We start from the raw sequence: 27,492 nt of genomic DNA on the forward strand, positions 1-27,492 counted from the left end.
ATGGTCCAGTCTATTTTAAGGTTTCCCAACCTCAGCAATTTTGACATTTTGGACTAGATAACTCTTTGTAGGGTGCCAACAGCACTTCCCAACTGTGATAATCAGATATTGCCAAATATTCTCCAAAGAACAAAACTGCCCCAAGTTCAGAATCAGTGACCTATCGTATAAATACTATATGGTGTGTGTGTGTGTTTTAATGAACATATATGTTTATAATTCACCAGTGTACCTTATTCCAAAAAAATAGATTTTTTTTAAAGATTTTATTTATTTTCATGAGAGACACAGAGACAGAGGCACAGATGCAGGCACAGGAAGAAGCAGGCTCCATGCAGGGAGCCCGATATGGGACTTGATCCCAGGACCCCAGGATTACTCCCTGAGCCGAAGGCAGATATTCAACCACTGAGACACCCAGGCATCAAAAAAGATTTTGATTAATATGCACAAAATACAACAAGATAGCATAAATTTATGGCAGAGTTAAAGAAAGGCAAGCCTTAAGTGGAATGGAGCTCAAAAAACTAATAATGCATACCATAATGACCTTCATGATTACTATAGCACTATGGATGGGCTGCAAATTTAAGTTTTCTGGCACCCAGTGTGGAAAGGAAAGCCATCAGCTATATTTCCCACATCTGTGGGATAAAAACAAGTCAGTTGCACATGTATAGGACTATACAATAATACCACCACTAGAAAGGAAGTTCTCTAGAATTGTTTTAAGAGTGAAGGCAACATGGGAAGGAATGTTTTTAATAACATTTACAAATATGAGTCAATGACATCACCATAGAGAGGGAAAGCAAGTGAGCTAGTCATGCAAGTAGCTGCATGGCTTGCTCCTGTTCTCATTCTGATCCTTCCTCAAATGTTTCACCCTGATAGATGCCTTTCTGACCACCTACTTAAAGCAGCACTTCTACCACACTTCATCCCCTTCCACTGCTTTGTTTTTCTGCACAGCATTTAATTCCAGCTGACTATACAGCATGTTTGTTTACTGTCTCTCCTCAACTAGAATGTACACTGAGGACAGGGTCACATGGCAAGTCTGTGTTGCTCACCACTTGGTCTCTAGAATCTAGAACAGTACCTGGCAACATAGTAAATAATAAATATCTTCTGAATGAATTAGCAATTACAATGAAAGTTGAAGGATATTTATCTATATACATGTACAAATGTTGATGAATAACTTGTTAGTGCTACATTTGTAGCATGAAACTAAAGCAAAAAAAAAAAAAAAGGAAAATGTGTGGTATTTTTGCTGAGGCTCACTCAATAAAAAGAGGGAACTTTCTTTTTTTTGACTCTTACCTGCACCTTTGTCTTTTTATTATTTCCTTTCAAAACTCTGGTAAGTAAATAGCACAGAAAAATTTTGTGCATGCGCGCACACACACACACACACACACACACACACAAACTTTTATGTGTTCATCTACCAACTGGATACATGGGTTGTTTGCATCTTTTGGCTATTGTGAACACTGCTTCTGTGAACATTTGTGTACAAGTATCTGTTTCAGTACCTTTTTTAGTTCTTCTGAGTATATACCTAGGAGCAGAGTTGCTAGGTCACAAGACAATTCTATGTTTGAGTTCTTCAGAAACCTCCAAGTTATTCCACAGTGGTTGAACCATTCCACAGTCACACTGGTAATGTGAAAGGTTCCAACTTTCCCACTTCCTTACCAACATTTGTTATTTTGTGTGTGTTTTAATTTTTTAAATTTATTTTTACATTTTAATCACCCAGTGCTCATCATTAATGCACTCCTTAATCACCTATTTCACTCATCCCCCCACCCCCAACTCACCAGCCCTCTGGTAACCATCAGTTTGTTCTCTATAGTTGAAGTCTGTTTCTTGGTTGTCTCTCTTTTTTCCCCTTTGCTCATTTGTTTCTTAAATTCCACATGAGTGAAATCATATGGTATCTTTCTCTTATTTCACTTAGTATTATACCAATTAACTCCATTATGTTATTATAAATGTAAGATTTCATTTCTTAATGGTTAATATTCCATTTTACCTATCTATCTATCTATCTATCTATCTATCTATCTATCTATCCATCCTCCTCTTCTTTATCCACTCATCAATCGATGGGCACTTGGGTTGCTTCACTACCTTGGCTATCGTAAATAATCTGGCTATAAACATAGGGGTGTACATATCCCTTTGAATTAGTGTTTTTGGGGCAGCCCAGATGGCTCAGCGGTTTAGTGCCACCTTCAGCCTGGGGCCTGATCCTGGAGACCTAGGATTGAGTACCATGTTAGGCTCCCTACAGGAAGCCTGTTTCTCCCTCTGCCTGTGTCTCTGCCTCTCAATCTCTCTCTCTGTGTGTCTCTTATGAATGAATAAATAAAATCTTAAAAAAAAAAAAGAATTAGTGTTTTTGTATTCTTTGGGCAAATACCCAGTGTGCAATTACTGGATCACAGAGCAGTTCTACTTTCAACGTTTTGAGGAAACTCTCTTTTTTCCATAATGGATGCACCAGTTTTGCATTCCTACCAATAGTGTACAGGGTTCATTTTTCTTCACATCCTTGCCAATACTAGGTGTTTCTTGTGTTTTTTTATTTTAGCCATTCTGACAGGCGTGAGGTGGTATCTCATTATGATCTGATTTGTATTTCCCTGATAAGCAATGATGAGCATCTTTACAGAAATGTCTGCCCATGTCTTCTGCCATTTTAAAAACTAGATTATTAGGTTTTGGGGTGTTGTTTGGCAGAGGAAGAGAGAGAATCTTAAGCAGGCTCCAAGCCCAGTGTGGAGCCCAACATGAAGCTTGATTTCACGACCCTGAGATCATGACCCCAGCCAAAATCAAGAGACACTTAACCAACTGAGCCACCCAGGTGCCCCAAAAGAGACCTATTTAGAAAAAAGTAGCTATGGCCAATGTCAGAGAAATTGCTGCGTGTGCTTTCCTCAAGTATTTTTATGATTTCAGGTCTTACATTTAGGTCTTTTTTTTTTTCCATTTAGGTCTTTAATCTATTTTATTTTTGTGTATGGTGTAAGAAAATGGTCCAGCTTCATTCTTTTGTATGTTGTTATCTAGTTCTCCCAGCAAGATTTTATTCAAGAGACTGTCTTTTCCCCATTGGATATTCTTTCTTGCTTTGTCAAGATTAATTGACCATATAAGCATGGGTTTATTTCTGGGCTCTCTATTCTTTTTCTTTTTTTTTTTAAAGATTTTATTTATTTATTCATGAAAGACACACAGAGAGAGGCAGAGACATAGGCAGAGAGAGAAGCTAGCTTCCTGCAGGGGGCCCAATATGTGACTCGATCCCAGGACCCTGGGATCACACCCTGAGCTGAAGGCAGATCCTCAACTGCTGAGCCACCCAGTGTCCCTGGGCTCTCTATTGTGTTCCACTGATTTATGAGTCTGTTTTTGTGCCAGTACAATACTGTTTTGATGACTACAGCTTTGAAATAACTTGATATCACAGTGCAGAACTGTGGTACCTCTAGCTTTGCTTTATTTATTTTTTATTTATTTTTAAACATTTTTTTTGTTAATTTTTATTTATTTATGATAGTCACAGAGAGAGAGAGAGAGAGAGAGAGAGAGAGAGGGGCGCAGAGACACAGGCAGAGGTAGAAGCAGGCTCCATGCACCGGGAGCCCGATGTGGGATTCGATCCTGGGTCCCCAGGATCGTGCCCTGGGCCAAAGGCAGGCGCCAAACCGCTGCGCCACCCAGGGATCCCTAGCTTTGCTTTTTTAAAGACTGCTTTGGTTATTCAGGGTCTTTTGTGATTCTATACAAATTTTAGGTTTGTTCTAGTTCTGTGAAAAATGCTGTTGGTATTGTGATAGGGATTGCATTAAATGTGTAGACTGCTTTGGGTAGTATAGGCATTTTAATACTATTTGTTCTTCCAAACAATGAGAATGGACTGTCTTTCCATTTCTTTGTGTCACCTTCGATTTCTTTCATCAGTGTTTTACCAGTTTTCAGAGTACAGGTCTTTCATTTCTTTGGTTAGGTTTATTCCCAGGTATCTTATTCTTTTTGGGGCAATTGTAAATGGGATTGTTTTCTTAATTTCTTTTTCTGTTGCTTCATTATTGGTGCATAGAAATACAAGTTTTCTGTAGATTGATTCTGTATCCTGCAACTTTACTGAATTTATCAGTTCTTGCAGTTTTTTGGTAGTTTTTCAGGTTCTCTACAAATAGTATAATGTCATCTGCAAATAGTGAAAATTTTATCTCTTCCTTACCAATTTGGATACCTTTTATTGCTTTTTGTTGTCTGACTGCTCTGGCTAGGACTTTAGTCCTACGTTGAATAAAAGTACTGAGTGGGGACATCCTTGTCTTGATCCTAGCCTTGGGGAAAGGATCGATTTCTTCCCACTGAGAATGATGTTAGCTGTGGATTTTTCACATACGATCTTTATTATGTTATGTTCCCTCTAAATTTACTTTCTTGAGGGTTTTTACCATGGATCAATGTTGCACTTTGTCAAATGCTTTTTCTGCTTCTATTGAAATGATCATATGGTTCTTACTGATAGGATATATCACGTTGATTGATTTGTGAATATCGAACCACCCTTGCAACCCAGGAAAAAAATCCCACTTGATTGTGGATGACTTTTTAAATGTATTGCTACATTTGCTGTGCTAGTACTTTGTTGACAACATTTGCATCTATGTTCATCACAGATATTGGCTTATAGTTCTTTTTTATTTGGGTCTTTATCTTACCCCCCATCAGGGTAAGGATGGCCTCATACAATAAATCTGGAAGTTTACCTTCCTTTTCTATTTTTCGGAATAGTTTGAGAACAGGCATTAACTTTTTTTTTTTTTTTTTTTTTTAGTTTTTAGATTTTTTATGAGAGAGAGAGAGAGAGAGAGAGAGAGAGAGGCAGAGACACAGGCAGAGGGAGGAGAAGCAGGTTCCATGCAGGGAGCCCGATGTGGGACTCAATCCTGGGACTCTGGGATCACATCCTGAGCTGAAGGCAGACGCTCAACCACTGGGGCACCCAGGCGTCCCAGGCATTAGTTTTCTAAAATGTTTGCTAGAATTTACCTGTGAAGCCATTTGGTCCTGAACTTTTGTTTGTTGGAAGTTTTTTGAGTACTGATTCAATTTCTTTGCTGGTAATGTGTTTGTTCAAATTTTCTATTTCTTCCTATTTGTTTTGGTAGGTTATGTTTCTAGGAATTTATCCATTTCTTCTACGTTGTACAATTTGTTGGCATACCGTTTTTCATAATAGTCTCTTACAGTTGTTTATTTTCTGTGGTGTTTGCTATTTCTCCTCTTTCATTTGTGATTTCTTTTATCTGGGCCCTTTCTCTTTTTTTTCTTGGAGTCTGGCTAGAGGTTTATCAATTTTATTGATTTTTTTTTTCAAACAACCAGTTCCTGGTATTATTGATCTGTTCTTCTGTTTTTTTAGTTTCTATAGTATTTATTTCTGATCTCATCTTTATTAGTTCCTTCCTTTTGCTGGTGTTAGGCTTCATTTTTTGTTTTTCTTCTAGCTCCTTTAGGAGTAAGGTTAGGTTGTTTATTTGAGGTTTTTCCTGCTTCTTGAGGTAGGCCTCTATTGCTATAAAATTCCCTTTTAGGACTGGTTTTACTGCATCCACTTGCTGCATTAAAATATTGTGGTCTCATTTTCATTTGGTTCCATGTACTTTTTAAAATTTCCTTTTTTTTTCTCCTGGCTGACCCATTCACTGCTGAGTAGCATGTTATTTAACTCCTATGTATTTGTGGTCTTTCTAGATTTTTTCTTGTTGGTTGACTTCTAGTTTCATAGTGCTGTGATCAGAAAATATGCTTGGTATAACTTCAATCTTTTGGAATTTGTTGAGGTTTGTGACCTAACGTGATCTATTCTGAAGAATATTCCATGTGCACTTGAAAAGAATGTGTATTCTTCTTAGGATGGAATGTTCTGAATAGATCTATAAAATCCATCTGTCCACTATGTCATTCAAAGTCATTGTTTCCTTGTTGATTTTCTGTTTAGACCATCTGTCCATTGATGTAAGGCTGTTATAATCCCCTACTCTTATTGTATTATTGATTACTTCATGTTTGTTATTAACTGTTTTATGTATTTGGGTGCTTCCACGTTGGGTGTATAAATACCTAAAATTATTATATCTTCTTGTTGGATTGTTCCCTTATTATATAGTGTCCTTTTTGTCTCTTGTTGTAGTCTGTTTTTTTTTTTCACTTGTTTTTATTGAAGTTCGATTTACCAATATGTAGTATAACACCCAGTGTTCATCCCATCAAGTGCCCTCCTCAGTGCCCACCTCCCCTTCTGCAACCCTTTGTTTATTTCCCAGAGTTTGGAGTCTGTCATGGTATGTCTCCCTCTAATTTTTCCCACTCAGTTCCCTTCCCCTTATAATCCCTTTCACTATTTCTTATACTCCCCATATGAGTGAAACCATATGATTGTCCTTCTCGAATTGACTTACTTCACTCAGCATTAATACTCTCCAGTTCCATCCACATCAAAGCAAATGGTGGGTATTCATCCTTTTTGATGGCTGAGTAATATTTCAGTGTGTGTGTGTGTGTGTGTGTGGTGTGTGTGGTGTGTGTGTGTGTGTATCTTCTTTATCCATTCATCTGTTGAAGGATATCGTGGCTCCTTCCATAGTTTGGCTATTGTGGACATTGCTGCTATGAACATCTGTATCTTTGGGGTAAATACCCAGTGGTGCAACTGCTGGGTCATAGGGTAGCTCTATTTTTAACTTTTTGAGGAACTTCCACACTGTTTTCCAGAGTGGCTGCACCAATTTGCATTCCAACGGTGCAAGAGGGTTCGCCCTTCTCCACATCCTTTCCAACATTTGTTGTTTCCTGTCTTGTTAATTTTTGCCATTCTCACTAGTGTGAGGTGGTATCTTACTACGGTTTTGATTTGTATTTCCCTGATGGCAAATGATGCAGAGCATTTTCTCATGTGCTTGTTGGCCATGTGTATGTCTTCTTTGGTGAAATTTCTGTTCATGTCTTCTGCCCATCTCATGATTGGATTTTTTGTTTCTTGGGTGTTGAGTTTAATAAGTTCTTTATAGGGATCCCTGGGTGGCGCAGCGGTTTGGCGCCTGCCTTTGGCCCAGGGCGCGATCCTGGAGACCCGGGATCGAATCCCACGTCAGGCTCCCGGTGCATGGAGCCTGCTTCTCCCTCTGCCTGTGTCTCTGCCTCTCTCTCTCTCTCTCTGTGACTATCATAAATAAATAAAAATTAAAAAAAAAATTAAAAAAAAAAAAGTTCTTTATAGATCTTGGATACTAGCCCTTTATCTGATAGGTCATTTGCAAGTATCTTTTCCCATTCGGTAGGTTGTCTTTTAGTTTTGTTAACTGTTTCTTTTGCTGTGCAGAAGTTTTTATCCTGATTAAGTCCCAAGAGTTCATTTTTGCTTTTGTTTCCTTTGCCTTCATAGATGTGTCTTGCAAGAAGTTACTGTGGCCAAGTTCAAAAAGGTTGTTGCCTGTATTCTCCTTTAGAATTTTGATGGATTCTTGTCTCACATTTACATCTTTCAACCATTTTGAGTTTATCTTTGTGTATAGTGTAAGAGAATGGTGTATTAAAGTCTATTTTGTCTGATATAAGTATTGCTACTCTGGCTTTCCTTTTTTTTTTTTTAAAGATTTTATTTATTTTAGAGAGAGCAGGAGAGAGAGAGAGAGAGAGAGAGAGAGCGAGCACACAGCAGGGGGAGTGAGAGAGGGAGGGAAAAGCAGGTTCCCCACTGAGTAGGGACCCTGAGGTGGGGCTCAATCCCAGAACCACAGAATCATGATCTGCGTTGAAGGTAGATGCTTAACCAAGACACCCAGGCGCCCCTACTCTGGCTTTCCTTTTACATCCATTTGCATGATAAATGTTTCTCCATCCCCTTACTTCCAATATGCAGGTGTCTTTAGGTCTAAAGTGAGTCTCTATACACTACAGATGGTCTGTAGTCTGTAGACTGTAGATATAGATGGGGTCTTTTTTTATTTTTTTAAACGCATTTTGTCATCCTATGTCTCCTGATTGGAGTGTTTAGTCCATCTACTTCAAAGTATTCATAGATATGTAATTATTGCTATTTTATTACTTATTTTGTGATTGTTTCTGAAGATTTTCTCTGATCCTTTCTTGTCTCTCTCTCTTGTGGTTTGCTGGTTTACTTTGGTGATATATTTGGATTTCTTTCTCTTTATTCTTTGTATATCTATTAGTGGTTACCATTAAGTTTGTATATAACATTTTCTGCATATAGCAGTCTATATTAAGTTGATGGTCATTTAAGTTTCAACCCATTCTTTACTCTTCTTCCCCTCCCCCCATGTTTTAGGTATATTGTGTCATATTTGACATCTTTTTATTTTGTGAGTTCCTTGGCTGATTTTTAACAAAAATATTCATTTTTACCACTTTTGGGTTTCTTACCTTCATACTGTCATTTTTGGTCTTTCTATTCAGAGTCCCCTTTAATATTTCTTGCAGGGCTGGTTTATTAGTCATGAGTTCCTTTAGTTTTTGTTGGTCTGGAAAACTCTTATTTTTCCTTCTATTCTGAAGATAGCCTTACTGAATAGAGTATTCTTGACTGCAGGTTTTTCCTCAGCACTTTGAATATATCATGCCACTCCTTTCTGGCTTGGAAAGTTTCTGCTGAAAAATCTGATAGCCTTATGGAGTTTCCTTTATATATAACTGTCTTTTGTCTAGATTTTTTAATCACTGTATTTTGCTATTTATTCATTTATTATTTCAAGTTTACTTAAACAACCTCCACACGAATATTGGGCTCAAACTCACAAACCTGAGATCAAGATCTGCAAGCTCTATCAACTGAGTCAGCCAGGTGCCCCTATATTTCGCCATTTTAATTTTTTAATTACAGTATGACTTGGTGTGGATCTTTTTTTTTTTTTTTTTTTTTTTTTTTTACTTTGTTGGGGGTTTTCTGTACCTCCTGGATCTCAGTACGCTTCCTTCCCCAGATTAGGAAAGTTTTCAGCTATTATTTCTTCAAATAAATTCTCTGTTCCCTTTTCTCTCTCTTCTTCTAGGATTCCTATCATGTTATGTTTGATAGAGTCACTGAGTTCCCTAAGTCTGTTCTCATTTTGCATAATTTCTTTTTCTTTTCTTCATCTTGATTACTTTCCATTACTCTGTTTTCTAGGTCATTAATTTGTTTCTCTGCTTCTTCCAGCCTGCTGTTCATGCCATCAAGCATGTTTCTCATTTATTTACTGAGGCCTTATCTCTGCTGTTATTCCCTTACCTCTGTGTTAATGGTCTCACTGATGTCTTCCACTCTTTTCTCAAGTCCAGTAACTTTATAATCATTGCTTTAAGTTCTCCATCAAGCATGTTATTTATATCTCTTTTGTGTAGCTCTCTGGCCATGGCCTTGTCCTGTTCTTTCATTTGAGGAAAATTCCTCTGTTATTTCATTTTGTTTAAGTCTCTGCTTGTTTCTGTATGTTAGGAGAGTCAGGTATATCTCTTGTTGTTGAGGGTAATGATTTTATGAAGAAGAGGTCCAATAATGTCCTGCAGTGTAGTGTGCCGTTCCCCATTGCCAGCCACTTCTGGGAGTATCTCCAATGTGTGCTGCTTGCACCCTGCTATTGTGTCCTGGCTGCTTTATCCTTCATGCCAGTTGTCTATAGGGGTTCTCTTTGCCTGTTATGAGCAGGATCTGGTCCCTGGCCTGAATGTGGTGCATTTCCACTGGTGTGCTTTGGTCTGCTTGTGAAATGAGACCTATTGCTGCTGCGACTGGAAGCAAGGCCTTGCAAAACTCCTTGGCCAGTAGATATGGTGTTGACAAGGGTTTGGGCCACTGTTCTGGGGGAGAGGGTCCAATGAGACTGAGAAAAAGAAAAAGTGAGACTAGGAAAGGCTGTTCCACCAGAGTGCTGGGGGGTGGGGCTTGGTATAAGCATGTTAGGTAGTAAGTGTTGGCGCTGTGTTGATTCTCATAGGTGGCCCAGTGCTTATGCTGAAGGGTAGGAGAGAGAAATGGAGCCTGCCAGTTCCTTTGTTCTAGAGGGATCTCTCTGTGACTGCTGCCTCTTTGGGACATGCTTTCAGATGAGCAACTAACCCCCACACTGTGTGCCCCAGGTCCTTTTCAGATAGTTGTTTCCATGGTGTATGTCCACAAGTTGTTTTCCCTGCTTTTTCTCCAAAAACAGCCTCAATATCCTCTGAGTTCCTTCGGAGCCAAACATGCTGAGTTTTCAAACTCTAGGCTTTAAGCCTGCTGGTTGCAAGAACTCACAAAATTTGGGCCCTCTCACTTTCCAAGCCAATTGCTAAGGGGATTTGTCTTCCCCGTGTGCTTCCTTGTGTATTAGCTTTGTCTCTTGCCCTTTACTAGGACTGTGGCTCTCTCCCCACCAGAGACCACAATCTGATTTTCTCCACACTTCCTACCTTCTCCAATGTGTCTTCTTCCTTATCTTTAGGGAAGTTTGTCCTTCCTGCCAGTCTTCAGATCAATTTCTGGGGTATTTAAGATGATTTAGTAGTTATCTAGTTGTATTTGTGGGATGAAGTGAGCCTAGGGTTCTCCTATTCCACTGCCATCCTCCCCTCTTTAGTTTTTTTTTTTTTTAATTTATTTATTTATGATAGTCACAGAGAGAGAGAGAGGCAGAGACACAGAGGGAGAAGCAGGCTCCATGCACCGGGAGCCCGATGTGGGATTCGATCCCGGGTCTCCAGGATCGCGCCCTGGGCCAAAGGCAGGCATCAAACCGCTGCGCCACCCAGGGATCCCTGTTTTTAAATTATAACCATCTTACTGGGTATGAAGTAGTATATCATTTTGGTTTTGATTGGCATTTTCTTTTTTCTTTTTCTTTTTTAAGATTTATTTATTTATTCATTCAGAGAGAGCGAGAGAGAGGCAGAGACACAGGCAGGGGGAGAAGCAGGCTCCATGCAGGAAGCCTGATGTGGGACTCGATCCCGGGTCTCCAGGATCACACCCCGGGCTGCAGGCAGCGCTAAACCGCTGCACCACTGGGGCTGCCCTGATTTGCATTTTCATAACAGCTAATGATATTAAGCATCTTTTCATTGCTTATTGATCATTTGTAGATCTTCTTTGGAGAAAACGTCCATTTAAGTACTCTGCCCATTTTTTAAAAGAGATTATTTGTTTATTTGAGGAAAAGAGAGAGAGGGAGAGCATATGACCAGTGGGGAAGGCTGGGGGAGGGAGAAGCAGGCTCCCCACTGAGCAGGAAGCCCAACTCAGGGCTCGATCCCAGGACCCTGGGATCATGACCTGAACTGAAGGCAGATGCTTAACCAATTGAACAACACAGGTAGCCCTTCTGCCCATTTTTTACTGGGTTATCTTTTTGTTTTTGAGTTGCAAGAGTTCTTTACATATTCCAGATACTAGATCTTTATTGTATATATGGCTTGCAAATATTTTCTCTTATTCTGTAGGCTGCCTTCACTTTTTTGATGTCAGTTGATTGATGCACATTAGTTTTTAACTTTGATGAAGTCCAATTTATCTATTTTTCTTATGTTGCTTATTTTGGTGTCATACCTAAGAATCCATTGCCAAATTCAAGGTCATGAAGATTCACATCTACATTTCTGCTAAGAATTTTACAGTTTTAGCTCTTACATTTAGGTCTTTGATTTTGAGTTAATTTTTGTACATGGTATGACGTAGGGATTCTTTTTTGTTTTTGTTTTATAAGACTTTTATTTATTCATGATAGACACACAAGGAGAGAGGCAGAGACATAGGCAGAGGGAGAAAGAAGCAGGATCCCCACGGGGAGCCTGATGCGGGACTTGATCCCAGGATCTTGGGATCACGACCTAAGCTGAAGGCAGACGTTCAACCACTGAGCCAGCCTGGGTTTCCTAAGGTACGGATTCAACATCGTTCTTTTGCATGTGGATATCCAGTTGTTCCAGCATATCTGAATTATTCTTAAGTATATGGTTAAAGCATTACTTTGAAAGAAAAAGAATGATTCTGATAAAGATGATGAAAATGCCATTATGAGCTCGGGTGACTGACAAGCCATCCTTGGTTTGAATTAGCACTGACTTTGAAATCTGTGGAATCAGGAAATGACAAAAGCTGAACTTTACTTTATCAGGTAGTAAAATGGACTGGAGGGGAATTGCAAATTAATGGCAGTTCTGTTAAAAATTTAGTGGTAGTGTTTGCTGCTTTGTATTAGCTGAAAGCAATGGGACTCTCCTTCAGAAGTTTCACTTTCATGGCCAGCAGGTGGAGCTCCAACCAAAGGAACCCAGGCCACTTTAATTTTTGATAAAACAGCTTGTGAGACACACTACAACCAATTCAAGTAGGGCAAACTGATGATGGAGGATAAAAGATCACGAAAGGGATTATTCAGTGAAGGAAATGAGCCACTGCGCAGATTTAGATACAAACTGATGAATTCTTTTTAAAGATGGCTCCTGAGAATTATATGAAGGAGCAGTATCTTCGGCTTTAAATACTGCTGAGAGGAGGGAAATTGTTAGAGGCTCAATGTGGTTGACGTGACAATCCATAGTTTACTAGAATGGATTAAGGGAGAGGCCCAACATAGAAGGGTAATTGCCCTGTTTCTCCCTTGTTATATACATGGTCAGTGCCTCCTGAAGCTGCATAAATGCTCTGGATGCAGGTAGAACTACACTGACTATCTGATAAAGGAAATGAACACCGTTATGGGATGGATGCTCCTTACTTAGGTTATGACTGACACTGTAATAAAGGACTTCATATATGACATAGTTGTTAGACTCTAGGAGGATGTAAAAAGATAGTTTCAGATCTTTAATATTAACTTCCTCCTATGGATAATAAAAAGATAAAAATGAGTTTAGGACTTCACAGGAGAAATACAATCCAACAAGAAAGAGGACATACAAAGAATAAAGTTGGACATTCATCTTTTTGTTGTTGGGTTTTAAGAGTTCTTTATATGTTCTGGATGTTAGATTGTTATCAGGTAGAGATCTGCAAACATTTCTCTTATTCATAAATTACCTTTTTACTCTCTTGATAATGTCTTTTGATGCACAAATTTTGTTGAAGTCCAATTTATTTTTTTGTTGTTGTTACTACTGCTTTTGGCATCATATATAAGGATCCATTGCCAAATCCAAGGTCATGAAGATTTACCCATGTTTCTGCTAAGAAACACATAAAAAATTAACTAAAAAATGAATCAAAGACCAAAACATTAGAGCTAAAACTTTAAAACTCTTAGTGGAAAACACAGGGGAAAAGCTTCATGACCTTGGATTTGGTAATAATTGTTTTTGATATAACATCAAAACCAGGGGCTGGGAAGGGAAAATGTGAAGTTATTGTCTAATAGTTAACAGAGTTTCTATTTGGGATGATGAAAAAGTTCTGGAAACAGATAATGGTGCTGGTTGTACAACAATGTGAATGTACTTAATGCTACTGAGCCATATACTTAAAAATGGTTTAAAAACTAAACTTTATGCTATATAAATTTTACAAAAGAAAACAGCAAATGGAAAGAAAATAAGAAGGGGGGTAAACGATTCAGATCCTAAAACAATTCAGTTTTGGGGATGACAGGGTGGCTCAGTGGTCGAGTGTCTCCCTTTGGCTCAGATCATGATTCTGGGGTCCTGGAATTGAGTACCACATCGAGCTCCCTGGGGGAGCCTGCATCTCCCTCTGCCTGTGTCTCTGCCTCTCTCTGTGTCTCTCATGAATAATAAAATCTTCAAAAAAAATTCAGTTTTTATATGGTTAATTAAAAATGATATAAAAAAGAAGAAACTGAAAGCTACCAAGCTTTGATAATTTTACAGTTAGGCAGAGAATTGGTAACTGCCTGTCCTCAAACTTCTCAGGGTATAAAAAATCCCAAGGCAGATATATTCAATTTATTTGAGTTTAGAGGACTTTAGAAAGAAAAAGATTCTAATTATCAGATGTCACAATACAGGCTTTTAATTTAAAGATAATAATGGAAAAAGAAGATTGCTATGAAGGCCAGGGTCATCTCTGGGAGAGAACGCAAGACATTTTACAAATGTGTGAGTGAATGGCTGGATGTGGAGAAGAAACTGTTTTAGATCTACTGAATACAGGAACACATTATGCAGCATTGCCTAAGGCTGCAAATGAACCCCTTAGGGATGACAGAATCATTTCAAGGTATTGTGGGGATGCTACTGTGAAAAGAGTGAAAATTAAAGTCTGGTTAGAAGTTGGAATGAAAGGGGTGCCTGGGTGGCTCAGTCGGTTAAGTGTCTGCTTTTGGTTCAGGTCATGATTCTGGGGTTCTGGAATTGAGCCCCCTGTCGGGCTCCCTCTCTCTCCCCCCCTGCTTGTGCTCTTAAATAAATAAATAAATAAATAAATAATAGATAAATAAATAAAATCTTAAAAAATAGTTGGCATGTATGATAAAAAAAGGATGCTGTAATGTCTCCCTTACCTGAATGTATAATTGATATGAATATAATGTTTGAATAAAAATTCTTCCCCCTACTAGGTGATAAAAAAAAGGAGTAGCTTGGATCCTCCCTTCATCTAGTACTCATCGGACATGCAAGATGGGAGCCTGTAGAATTAACCTGAGACAATAAATTGGAAACATTATTGGATATCTGAAAGGCAGTAAGAAATCACTATCCTAAATGAGGAAACGTCAGATACAAGTATTTTAGTGTCCATAAACTCACTGAAATAGGCCAGTGTGGCCAACAAGGAAAGCTGATGAATCAGGCCACTAACCGTAGACTATAGGGGGCTCAATAAAACTATACCCTGAAGAGCCTCAGCTGTCTCTAGTTTTCTTTTTTTTTTTTTAAGGTGAAGTTTTCTTTCTTTTTTAATTTATTTATTCATGAGACACACACACACACACACACACACACACACAGAGCCTCACAAAGGCAGAGGGAGAAGCAGGCTCCATGCAGGGAGCCTGACGTGGGACTCGATCCCAGGTCTCCAGGATCAGGCCCTGGGCCGAAGGTGGCATTAAACCGCTAAGCCACTTGGGCTGCCCCTCAGCTGTCTCTAGTATAGTACACACTATCCAACACATACAAGCTAAAGGTGATTGGTATTTTCTATTGATCCAGCTAATGCAATTTTCTAGTTATTAATCACCAGTGAGAGTCTATAACAATTTGCATTCACGTGGAATGGTTTCCAATATATAATATTACTTCAAAAATATGAAAACTCTTCTGAATATTGTCACAATCTGATAAGCCAAGACTGGGATCTAATATAGTTGGACAATATAATATATTGATGGTATTATGATTTTCTTTTCTTTTTTAAAGTAGGCTCCAAGCCCAGCATGGAGCCCAGTGCAGAGCTTAAACTCACAACCAGGAGATCAAGTCCTGAGTTGAGATTAAGAGTCAGATGCTTAACTGACTGAGCCACCCAGGTGCCCCAAGATTATTTTTATCTGAAATTGTAAATCAAGTTAAACGCGACTTTACTAAGGTCATAAGTCCTATGACTGATTGTGGATGATTGACTAACCTTGCTAGAAATCCAGGGCCCCACAGAGACTATGGAATTTGGAGAGATTACATGGGTTGAAGCAATCTAAGACATATTACAGACCACTAGGAATAAATTGTTATCACTCCCTGACCCTCAGACTAAAGAGGTTGAACAATACCTACTCTACATATTTGACTTTTAGGAAAACTATACTTCATTTCGGGATGTTCTTGGCTCCAATTTATAAAATCACAATGGAAAAGGCCTTAACAAAAAAATTTTCTTAGAACTGCAAAAGGCTATGGCTTAAGCTATCATGTTAGGACAATATGATCCTAATGCTGAAATAATATTATAAAGTGTCAGCCACTGCTAATACCTACTGGAATTTCCAAAAAAGCCATAATCTCTACCCCAAGATGACCTCTGGGCTTTGGGGCTAAGATATTATTAGATGCTATTTTCCACTCTATGTCTTTTGAAAGACAATTGCGGATTTATTTTGGGGCATTTACTGAGATAGCCCTAATACCTAAAAGACTTATAAGAGCAAATTAAGTCCTGAAATACATCATATCATTGCTGATGTCAGAAAAACATTCCAATAAGAAGGGCAATGTCCAAAGAGGTTTCATCATAAAATGGAAATGCACTATATAAAGCATACTACTAGCAGATGGGATAGACTCATATTTATGAGTCTTTTTCTTTGAGACTCTTCTTTCGACCAACTGCCCCATGGATGCCAGGCAATTGGTCTGGTTTACAGAAGGTAGTTTCAGAATTAAGAGTCATTCTGAAAAAAAGACTGAAAAGAGGTGCTCTGAGTCCAGCAGAAAGTAAAATCCTCATGGAAGAAGGTAATAATAACAAGTTGGTCCACTGAGCTGAATTATATTCTTACCTGTGATAGAATTAGATACAAATAGAAGTCTTGCTATTTAGGTAAATACTCATCCTAGGCTGCTGCCAACTGCCTTGCAATCGGTCTAACAAGTGAGCCATAAAGAACTGGATGGTAAAAGATCTCCACTTGTGGGGCCACTGCTCTTTGGAAATCTCTATGGAAATTCTGAGGACAAAACAAGGCAAGCCATAATGATGCTTACCAAAGAAATTCAATGCCAAGGTTTGAAGGTAATTGGAATAAATACATTAACAGCCTAATTCGTTCTCTTGAAATGGCAATGAAGGTCCATGAAATGAATGGACATGGAGGAACTCAAGCCAGGCAGCAATGCACTAAACGAGACTACTGGTCCCCACTAAAGCTCAAATAAAAATTACCTTGGTTGCCAACAGTACAGTCCCATTTTTCTGTACATATGCAATCTATCCCCCTATTATTGGCAAAGGACTAACCAGAAAATTCTACTGTAGGGGCAAAGGTGTGGGTTAAAATTAGTGATGAAAGAAGGAATAAAGGCCAGACTGTTGCTGAGGGGGAGGGAGTCAATAAATGAGTACCGCAAGAGGGAAAATCTACCATAATTTTGGTGCCTAAAGAGATGCTTACAGCAAAAGAATATTTTTTTTTTTTAGCTTTGACTCAGAAGCCCACTGGAGCAAAGGACTCTGATAAAGTCTCCTTTCTTGAAGAGCCAAAAAGAGAGCTGAACAATAGTTAACCTAATTAATACACTTCCCAGAGTGACCTATGTCCTCCAAATGGATGAAGAAATGGGAGCTCTATGATTATATGCAAAAATGTTAGTGCTTTTTGATTCGCATTTCACAGGATGGAAATGGAAGGAGCTACTTGTGGAAAATGGTTTAGCAGTTTGAATTTGAAAAACATTGACTAAAAATCTAAATTAACATCATATACTGTTAATCACGATGATGGTTTTAAAAGAGGGGTGCCTGGGTGGCTCAGTGGGTTAAGTGGCTGACTTTGGTTCAGGTCATGATCCCAAGGTCCTGGGATGGAGCCCCATGTGGGATTCCCTGCTCAGCATGGAGTCAGTTTCTTTGTCTACCTTGGCTCCTTCCTCCTTGCTCGTGCTCTCAAATAAAATCTTTCAATAAATAAACAAACAGGGACACCTAGGTGGCTCAGTGGTTGAGCAGTTGCCTCCAGCTCAGAGCATGATCCCGGAGTCCCAGGATCAAGTTCCACATTGGGCTCCCCATGGAGAGCCTGCTTCTCCCTCTACCTATATCTCTGTCTCTCTCATGAATAAAATAAATCTTTAAAAAATAAACAAATAGATTTTTAAAAAGGTTCACAATATGATGGTAGAATATTATCTACTGCATATCCCTTCTGTCAAATTACTATTATATATGTAAAAATAGCAATTTGCCCTGTTTTTGTGGGTGAAAAGGCATGAGAAAGAGGAACAACTGGGACACTTGAATCACTGATATAGGATAAGATCTAGGTACAACTTGGTGGGCCCACATTCCTAAGAATTCTAAAATTTGTTTGGTTATGGGAAGTGCCTCAAAGCACTCAAACCAAAGTCTATGTAGGAGTGACTACTACTCATGTGATCTAAGCCTGGGGAATTAACACTTTTGAAGTACCAAATGTACTTCCTAATTGAAGAAAAGCAGTTAGTAATCAATGACATTTCTGCTGTTGGCCCATATGAAATAAGAGCTTTAGTGGAATTAGTTGCTGCTTAGGAGTATTTGGGCAGGCAGATTTATTGTTGTTTTTTTAAAGATTTACTTATTTATTTTGAGAGAGAGAAAAAGTGCTCATGCTCGCAGAGGGTGGGGCATGGGAAGGGTGCAGAGGGAGAGAATCGCTCAAGCGGACTCACTGCTGAGGACACAGTTTGATCCAACAACCCATGAGATCAGGATCCTAGCATAAACCAAGAGTCAGATACTCAACAGACTGTTACCCAAGCATATTTGTTTTTAATGAGTAAAGACATGCTGCTAGAAAAGACCTATTAAGGACGTGCCTGGGTGGCTCAGTTGATTAAGCATCCAACTCCTGATTTTAGCTCAGATCATGATATCAGGGTTGTGAGATCACACCCCTGTACTGGACAGATTTTAAACAGGACTAGAGTGCTTCCTGTAGTAAATTAATGGGTTCTGCTGCAGGTTTCTTCTTACTGGAAACTATATTTGTCAAACCATGTAACCTTAGAGAAGGAATTTAGTTATGTTCTCAAGATGTTTTAAATCCTGAAAAAACAGAGATATGGCCTCTCATCTATATTCCTATGAGAAATAATACATTGTATTTAAGAAAAGATAAGATTGCAGGGGCACTTGAGTGGCTCAGTCAGCTGAGCATCTGACTTTGGATCAAGTTGTGATCTTCTCTCTCTCAAATACATTTTTTTTTAAAACAAAGATTTTATTTATTTATTCATGAGAGAAACAGAGAGAGAGGCAGAGACATAGGCAGAGGGAGAGAGAGAGGCAGAGGCTCCCTATAGGGGAGCCTGATGTGGGACTCGATCCCGGGACTCTAGGATCAAAACCTGAGCCAAAGGCAGATAGATGCTCAACCACTGAGCCACTCAGGTGTCCCAATAAATTCTTTTTTTTTCCAATAAATTCTTTAAAAAAAATAATTATGCCATGATTTTTTTTTGAGAAAGAGAGAGGAAGAGAGAGAGAGCACGTGCATGCATGCATGAATGTGGAGCAGAAGGGGCAGAGGGAGAGGGAGAGAACCTTAAATAGTTCTGGAATGGAGCTCAATCTCACACCCCGAGATCATGACCTGATCTGAAACCAAGAGGCAGATGCTTAACCAACTGAGCCACGAAGGTGCACCTACACCATGATTTATACTGTAACTACAATAATACCACTATATGGTATATATAACATGGAGGCATAAGTAAAATTAATATTGTAGATACTAAAAACCTGAGGATAATACTGATATTAATGATCAAATACAGAGGGAGACTGAATTAAAGCTATCTCAGGACATTATCCCTTTGGAGACAAACTAGTCTGAGAAGTATTTAGAGATGATTCACGATAGATTAATAATTTAGTAGATATATACCATAAAGAATGGACACTTATAGATCCAAGAAGCAAAAGTATTATACAGTTACAAAAACATGGGAAAGTATTAATGGGTGGTTCAGCTACCTGTTTAAATGCATACCAACCCCACACTGGATACTGTAAATGTTTGGATTCTGCATATGGATTTTGATTATCTATCTGATTATGAGATATTATAAGGCAAGTAAAGATACCACACTAGGGATTACAGTTTTATTAGAAAAAAGAGTGGACAGTGGGTTATGGGAGTGGACTGCTCTGTGAGGGTTAATTCCTGAAATTAGCTTGAGCTGTTTTGCTGAATTCTTGCATGGCACTGACTTTGGTCAAGGCACAGCATGAAACATACTCATTAAAGATGTTGTGAGGGCAATAAACATATGAAAAGATGCTCAACATCACTAACCATTAGGAAAATGCAAATCAAAACCATAGGAACAACCCAAATGTCCTGTCAACAATTGAACAGATAAATAAAATGATGCATATACAGAAAATGGCATATTATTCAGCCTTAAAAAGAAAGGAAATTCTGATATATATCACAGCATGTTGAATCCTGGAGACATTTTGCTTGATGAAACAAATCAGAAATAAAGGAACATATACTGTATGACTGTACTTATATGAGGTGCCTACAGTAGTCAAATTAGGGGCACCTGGGTGGGCTCAGCAGTTTGAGCGTATGCCTTTGGCTCAGGTTGTGATCCTGGGGTTCAGGGATCGAGTCCTGCATTGGGCTCTCTGTGGGGGAGCCTACTTCTCCCTCTGCCTATGTCTCTGCCTCTCCCTCTCTGTCTCTCTCATGAACAAATAAAATCTTAAAAAATAAAATAAAATAAAATAGTCAAATTATAGAGACAGAAAATAAAATGGTGGTCACCAGGGGTTAGAGGGAAGGCGAAATGGGAAGTTATTGTCTAATGTGCAATATACAAAATAGTTTTATATACAAAATAGTTTTGTATACAATAGTTTTGTGTACAATGGTTTTGTATACAATAGTTTTGTTGTTGTTTTTTTAAAGATTTTATTTATTTATTCATGAGAGATACAGAGAGAGAGGCAGAGGGAGAAGCAGGCTCCCCGCAGGGGGCCTGATGTAGGAGTTGATCCCCGGATCACACTCTGAGCAGAAGACAGATGCTTAAACACTGAGCCATCCAGGTGTGCCATGGGTACAGTTTCAACAGGAGGCCATGAGAAAGTTCTGGAGATATACAGTGGTGGTGATTGACAACAATGGGAATGTATTTAATGCCAATGAACTGCATACTTAAAAATGGCTAAAAATGGCAAATTAGTCTTATGAGATTAATGGTTTGTACTTGTCTCACTGTGAGTTCTCTGAAGGGTTTTGCTATTGTACAGCAGGAATATGCCAATATGACCAAATAGGCAAAATTCCTAGCTGAGATTTCGTTTTGGGTTCCCTGGCTCCAAGGCATTCTGTGTGTACATCTATCTGTGCTCCTTATCCATGAGAGAAAATGCATCCTGCCACCCTTACTGAGGGAGGACAAGGGCCTGAACCTGGCTTCTCTGTACCCTTTCTGTGAGACAGCCTTTGACAGTGAAAGATATTCTTCCTTTAAAGCTGTTGCTGTACTGTTATCTGTTTCCTAGAATAAATTAAGCTTTGTAAGCCCTATCGTTTTGGGTCCTGAGTCTTCTTTAGAAATCAAACTGTGGGGATCCCTGGGTGGCGCAGCGGTTTGGCGCCTGCCTTTGGCCCAGGGCGTGATCCTGGAGACCCGGGATCGAATCCCATGTCGGGCTCCCGGTGCATGGAGCCTGCTTCTCCCTCTGCCTGTGTCTCTGCCTCTCTCTCTCTCTCTCTCTCTCTGTGTGTGTGTGTGTGTGACTATCATAAATAAATAAAAATTAAAAAAAAAAAAGAAATCAAAGTGTGTTTAGCTGCCATGATTTTAGTTATCATAAAGAAAATACAATGAATTAATTTATGTTGTTCCAAGGAGAGACAACTAAAACCACGGGTGAAAGATTCAAGAAGGCAGATTTATCTTGCCTTGCAAGGTACTGACCAAGTACCCTAATAACTTCAGTTTTTTAATTTGGAAAATACTTTTTTGGTAGGAACCATACCTGTGAAGTTAGTTTCCCAGCAATCTGCATTCGCTCAATTTCTGCAGGAGATTTAATCAGCCGGAGACGCTGTATCAGCTGCTGGACAGCCCGAACTTTATTCTTGCTCCTGGCTTTGACCTCAGTCAGCTGCTGCATGTAGTCAGAGTGAAGCTGTGCATGAGAGGGCCTCATCCAGTCATACCAGACCATATTTGTCTCATCTTAAAATGAGCAGCAAAAAAATAAATTTAAAATAAAACAAAAACAAGAAACGCCAACTGTCATAATGACTTGAGCAAGAGTCAAAACTATAAAACCTGTGGCATAGAACTCTGGAGGGTTGAACAAAAACTCTCTCAGGATTGAAGCAACTGAAGGGTTTGATCATATATCACTGGAAAGGTACTCCCTGCAAATGGCAATATATTCTGACACCAAATATAGAGCTTTTCTGCCCCCAAACTTCAGTGTTCCTTATAAAGATGGTAGATGATGGGACTAAAGCTTTTTCTCCAGCTTAGATCTCATTCATCATTTGTTAAGTATTAAAGAACTCCACATCATAACTGAACTAGAGGGATTGTTGAATAAATGAATACAGGAGGACAGAAAAAAGTACTCAGATCATGACCTCCTGGTTAAAAGTATTCCCTTTCTTCCCAATCTGTGTTAGTGAAAAGAGGCTTTCATCTCATTTAGGAGAACTCTTCATGGCTATGGAAACACTCTAGTGGATAGTGTGTGCTAATCCACACTTAACGGGAACCCTTTTCCTTTCCCATCTGCTATATATTCTCATTAGACAACTACAGTTCTCCTTTTAAATCTAGAGACCCAAGGAACTGGTCTATATGTGTCTGAGATATAACACTTATGTGAAGGCTCATGACGAAGATGTTCCCACTTACAGCTGGTTTCCATTCATCCCTTTCTTTTTTCCTGACATGGCCTATAAGCAACCTTCCCAACAACTGAAGTCTAAGGGGTTGTTGTGTTTTATACAAAGTATTTGGGACAGGGACACCTGGGTGGCTCAGTGTTTTAGCTCCTGCCTTTGGCCCAGGGTGTGATCCTGGAGTCCCAGGATCGAGTCCCACATCCGGCTCCTTGCATGGAGCCTGTTTCTCCTTCTACCTCTCTCTGGGTGTCTCTCATGAATGAATAAATAAAATCTTAAAAAAAAACAAAACAAAGTATTTGGGACAGAAGAGGGGAAAAGTCCTACAAATTCTACAAATTTTGATTGGCTATATATTAGTGATACGACGTCCTAAATATTTTCATTTTAAAATAAACACAGTTTTAAATGTATATTACAATCAAACATTAATCTTATTTTTAACAGAAATTTAATTGTACTTTTAAAACAGTGAAACCACCTCTACTACCTGTTCTCAGTGTATGAAATCATATCCCTACTTTTTTGGGTTTTTAAACTTATTTAAATAAATATGACTTCATGAATCTTTTCCTTTGCCTGCTACTTTTATCTAGTAACTAGTAACATTAAGAATGGTGAATTAGAAGTCTTTTGAGATATAAATTCGGGGTAAGGTTTCATTTAACAATACTGAGTTGATGAAATTTACACTGTCGAATAGGACAGCTAGCAACTAATTCAAAAAATCAAAAAGCTAAAAAGGAAAATGATTCTGTGTCCTACATTTATGAAGACTTTGAAGTTATAAAAAAGTTCCACTAATTTAGCTGAGATAATTATCTCTGTAAAATAGAAAATACTTGCATAAAGCAATGAAAACCATTTTCAAACATACTGGAACTTCATATTCAAGTAAGTATTTTCTTGCAAAGCAGTCTTTGCAGGAAACAAGTCCAATAAATCCCATGATCACTGGAAATAATTTTGGAATTCTCTTTTAGAAACTGACTTGAGAAATGGTTTATAAACCATATAAGAAAATCACACTATAATTTTATAACCATATGCTATTTTGTCTAAAATTAGTACTTTCCAACTTGATCATCTATCTTATTTACCAAATTTAAGTGACTTTTGGACGCTTCAAAAAATAAATTGCTTTCAAGAGTTGTAGATTTACAAGAATCACTAAAGATAATTTATAACATAGCATAGGTTCTGCAAAGTTCCAGAAAAGGAATCCCATAATTATGATTATAATTTTAACAGAATAAAAGTAGAGAAAGTGACTCTTTTGAGGGGCATGGACTCAACTGTGCACTATATGAACCACCTGAGAATCCTATTAGAAGTCAGATTCTGATCTAGTAGTTATGGAGTGGGGGCCTAAGATTTTACATTTCCAGTATCTATTATACATTTGTAATTCTAATATGTGTCACCAGGTAATTTTGACACTGGTGATGCATCAATCATTCTTTGAGAACAGTGTTTCTTTTTGAAGAGTTGGCAGAAGTAATATAAGCAGTGGTCAAGTCAATGGACTGATCAGTAATCTTGAAGAGTGACACATGCTCATCCTCCACATTAAGAAGAAATTCTTTTTCTGGGATTTTAAACTAGGAGGGTTGATAGTCTCTGTGAATGAATAATTTAACAAAGACTTGGCAGCTGAATAAATGAAATCTTAGTCTTGTGGAAAAGATTTATGTTCCTTTCATGGTGCTCAAGGAACTACGAGCTAATCATTTTAGAAAATTAAGAACTTTGTCTATGTAGGCAAGGAAGGGCTAATTCCAAATCTGTCCTATGATTTGACTTCTGTTCCTATTTGTTACCTTTCATTTTTGGTACAAGATGTTGAAATTCTTCCAGCGTATAGGCTTCATCTACTCCCGTTAAAGCTATTGCTCCATCAGTGCCAGATCGTGGGCCATCCCAAAGTTCTCGACTAGGATCTCTCCGAGGCACAAAAAGCATGGCCTTATGTGCTGGTAACTGCTTGCCAGGGAGGCTTTGAAGGACCAGAATGCTATCAGGCTCCTGGAATCCACACAGGTACAGAAAATTGTTGTCTTGGTGGAAAGTATAGGGGATATCATTGCTCATGTAATATGTAGGGTTGGACAGCAGAACCACTGTCTGGTCTGTCCCACTCTGGTCTTGTGTTTCCTTGTGGATCAGAGACATTAGTTTGTGCCTGCGAAGTGCATATTCCACTTGAGATAGTCCTGGCGTCACCTCACCTAGAAATGACAAATAACAGTGATGCTTTGCATTTATACAGTGCCAAAGTACTTTAAAGGTAGGTTATTATTAAACAGAGACACCCAAGTTCATTTCTTCAATTTATGACAAACCTCTTCAGCACATGGGGAAGTATGGAGATGACCCAGGTTTCAAATTTTCTATTCCACTATAAAAATTTTGGAAGAAATGATAGTTAAAATGTGGTCCTGCTGGAAGACCAAGATCATGATCCTTTAGGAGCTCTTTCATTCTTTTACTCATTCAATCAAATATTTATTGAACATTATTATGTGGAAGGCATTCTTAGGCATATAATTAAGGTTGACCTGAGGTATAAACATAAAAGGTGAGGAGAAGGATCATATTATCTGTGTGTGACTTTCCCAAAAGAATGTAAGCTCCATGAGGACATAGATTTTTGTCTGTTTGTTCAATGTTTTATTCCCAGAGCCTAGAATAACAACTGGAATATTGTGGGCATTTGATAAATACTTGTTAAATGATGTAAAGTTTTCAATAGTTTAAGGTCAAAAAGTTTCCCCCAATTTCAAGAGCTAGAATCTCCTTCTGAATTTCCAGTGCATAATAATACCTTTCTATCTTTTAAAAAAAGATAGGATTTTATTTATTTGAAAGAGAGAAGAGTGAGTGATGGAGCACAAGCAGGGGGAGTGACAGAGGCAGCGGGAGAAGCAGACTCCCTGCTGAGCGGGGAGCCTGACCTGGGGCTCGATCTGAAGATCCTGGGATCGTGACTTGAGTAGAAGGCAAATGTTTAACCAACGGAATCACCCAGGTGCCCCAAAGCAAGTGGTTCTTAAGGAACGAAGATCACCTAGAGAATCTTTACAAGCTATGGATTCAAGGGCACCTGGGTGGCTCCTTGGTTAAGCTTCTGACTCTTGATTTGGGCTCAGGTCAAGATCTTAGGGTCATGGGGCTCGGTGCTCAGCAGGAGTCTGCTTCTCTACCTCTCCTTCTGCTCCTCCCTTGCTTGGGTGAGCACACACTCTCTTTAAAATAAGTAAATCTTTAAAAAGAATAAAAGCTAAAAAATAAATAAATAAAATAAAATAAAATAAAAAGAATAAAAGCTATGGATTGTTTACTAAACTGCATATAGGCACACACAAACTTTTGACATACATTTCAAGAGTGTCTGATTTCCTTAAGCCCACCCACAAAACTCTTGTTAGGAACCTGTTATGAAGTGTTATATTTAATTCTCAATATTAGTACCCAGCAGACTGCCTAATTGCTAGCCCAGTGGTGGCTGGGTGAATGCTTTCCCTCTGAAATGGAATTTACATGTGCTTTCACTTCAGTTGCAAAGCAAAAGAACTATTAAAACAATCACTCATGAAAGCTGTATCCCTCAGCCTACATTTAGCAATAATAGTAAAACACCACCTAATGCTTATTGAATGCTTTCCATGTGTCTGGTACTATTCTAATTACGTACAGGCATCAATTCATTTAATCTTTACATTGACTCCATGATGTGGATTACTATTATTATTCCCTGTAGTAGCCAGTCTCCACATGTAAGTATGGGAAGATAGCCATGAAATACGGCTATATGAAGAAGTTACAGTACAAGATGAATAATATGATCTCATTATGTTAAAAACTAAAAAAGGAGAAAAAAGAATTGGAAAAGAATCCCAATTTTATTAATTTTTATTTATTTATTTTTAGAATCCCAAATTTAAATAGTGGTAATCTATGGGGATTAAGACTGAGATTTTCTTTTTAACTTTCTTTCTGTCTTCCTTTCTCTTTCTTCAGAGAAAACATGCAGCAGCGGGGGGGCTGGGGGGGCAATGGAAGAGGTAGAGAATCTTAAGCAGGCTCCATGCCCAGCACAAAGCCCAAATGCAGAGCTCAGCGCAGAGCTCAATCTCACAACCCTGAGATCATGACCTGAGCTGAAATCAAGAGTCAGGTGCTTAATCGACTGAGCCATCCATGTGTCCCTTTTTAAGGTGTTTTAAAAATATTATTTGAATTTTGTTTCAATGAGTATATACTCTCATAATTAAAATCCCAACTAAAGAGAAAAGATAAAGGAGAGAAATCATGAGCAGTCCATTCCATACTCATAACCTACACAATGGTTCTTTGCTGTCCATTAGATCAAATTCAAATTCTTAAGTAGATTAAAAAAAAAGATTTTATTTATTGAGAGCAAGAGAGATTGAGAAAAAGCAGGAGAGAGGGGAGGGTTATTAGAGGAAGAAGGAGAAGCTGACTCTCCACTGAGCAGGGAGCCTGATCGATGTGGACCTCGATCCCAAGACTCCAGGATCATGACCTGAGCCAAAGGCAGACACTTAACCTACTGAGCCACCTAGGTACCCTTCTCCAATAGATTTTAATGCTCTATAACAGGTAATTCTAATTTATCTGATCAATTTTTTAAAAGAGAGCTTGAGATATTATTTACATACTGTACAACCACCCATTTAAATGTACAATTTAGGGATGCCTGGGTGGCTCAGCAGTTGAGTGTCTGCCTTTGACTCTGGGAGTGATCCTGGAGTTCTGGGATCGGGTCCCACGTCGGGCTTCCTGCATGGAGCCTGCTTCTCCCTCTACCTGTGTCTCTGCCTCTCTGTGTGTCTCTCGTGAGTTTTTATTAACCCAGTTTATGACTGCTTTAGAATAGTCTAGTTGTTTTACCTATGCATAGTTTCTCTCTCTCTTTTTTCAAAATTTTATTTATTTA

At 38.6% G+C, this 27,492-nt stretch overlaps 1 protein-coding gene across 3 annotated transcripts in view; it reads right to left on the reverse strand.

The window, feature by feature from the left end:
* Window positions 1-27,492, reverse strand: part of XPNPEP3 (X-prolyl aminopeptidase 3) — a 73,250-nt gene that overhangs the window by 20,266 nt on the left and 25,492 nt on the right. For all 3 annotated transcript variants that reach the window (XM_055329289.1, XM_055329288.1, XM_055329291.1), the window contains exons 3-4: window positions 24,353-24,760; window positions 21,653-21,855 (exon numbers count right to left, since the gene is read on the reverse strand). In XM_055329289.1, the coding sequence (XP_055185264.1) occupies window positions 21,653-21,855; window positions 24,353-24,760 (611 nt within the window). The remainder of the gene's footprint in view (window positions 1-21,652; window positions 21,856-24,352; window positions 24,761-27,492) is intronic.

Source organism: Nyctereutes procyonoides, unplaced genomic scaffold (assembly GCF_905146905.1).
Source record: "Nyctereutes procyonoides isolate TBG_1078 unplaced genomic scaffold, NYPRO_anot_genome, whole genome shotgun sequence".
NCBI classification, from domain to species: Eukaryota; Metazoa; Chordata; class Mammalia; order Carnivora; family Canidae; genus Nyctereutes; species Nyctereutes procyonoides.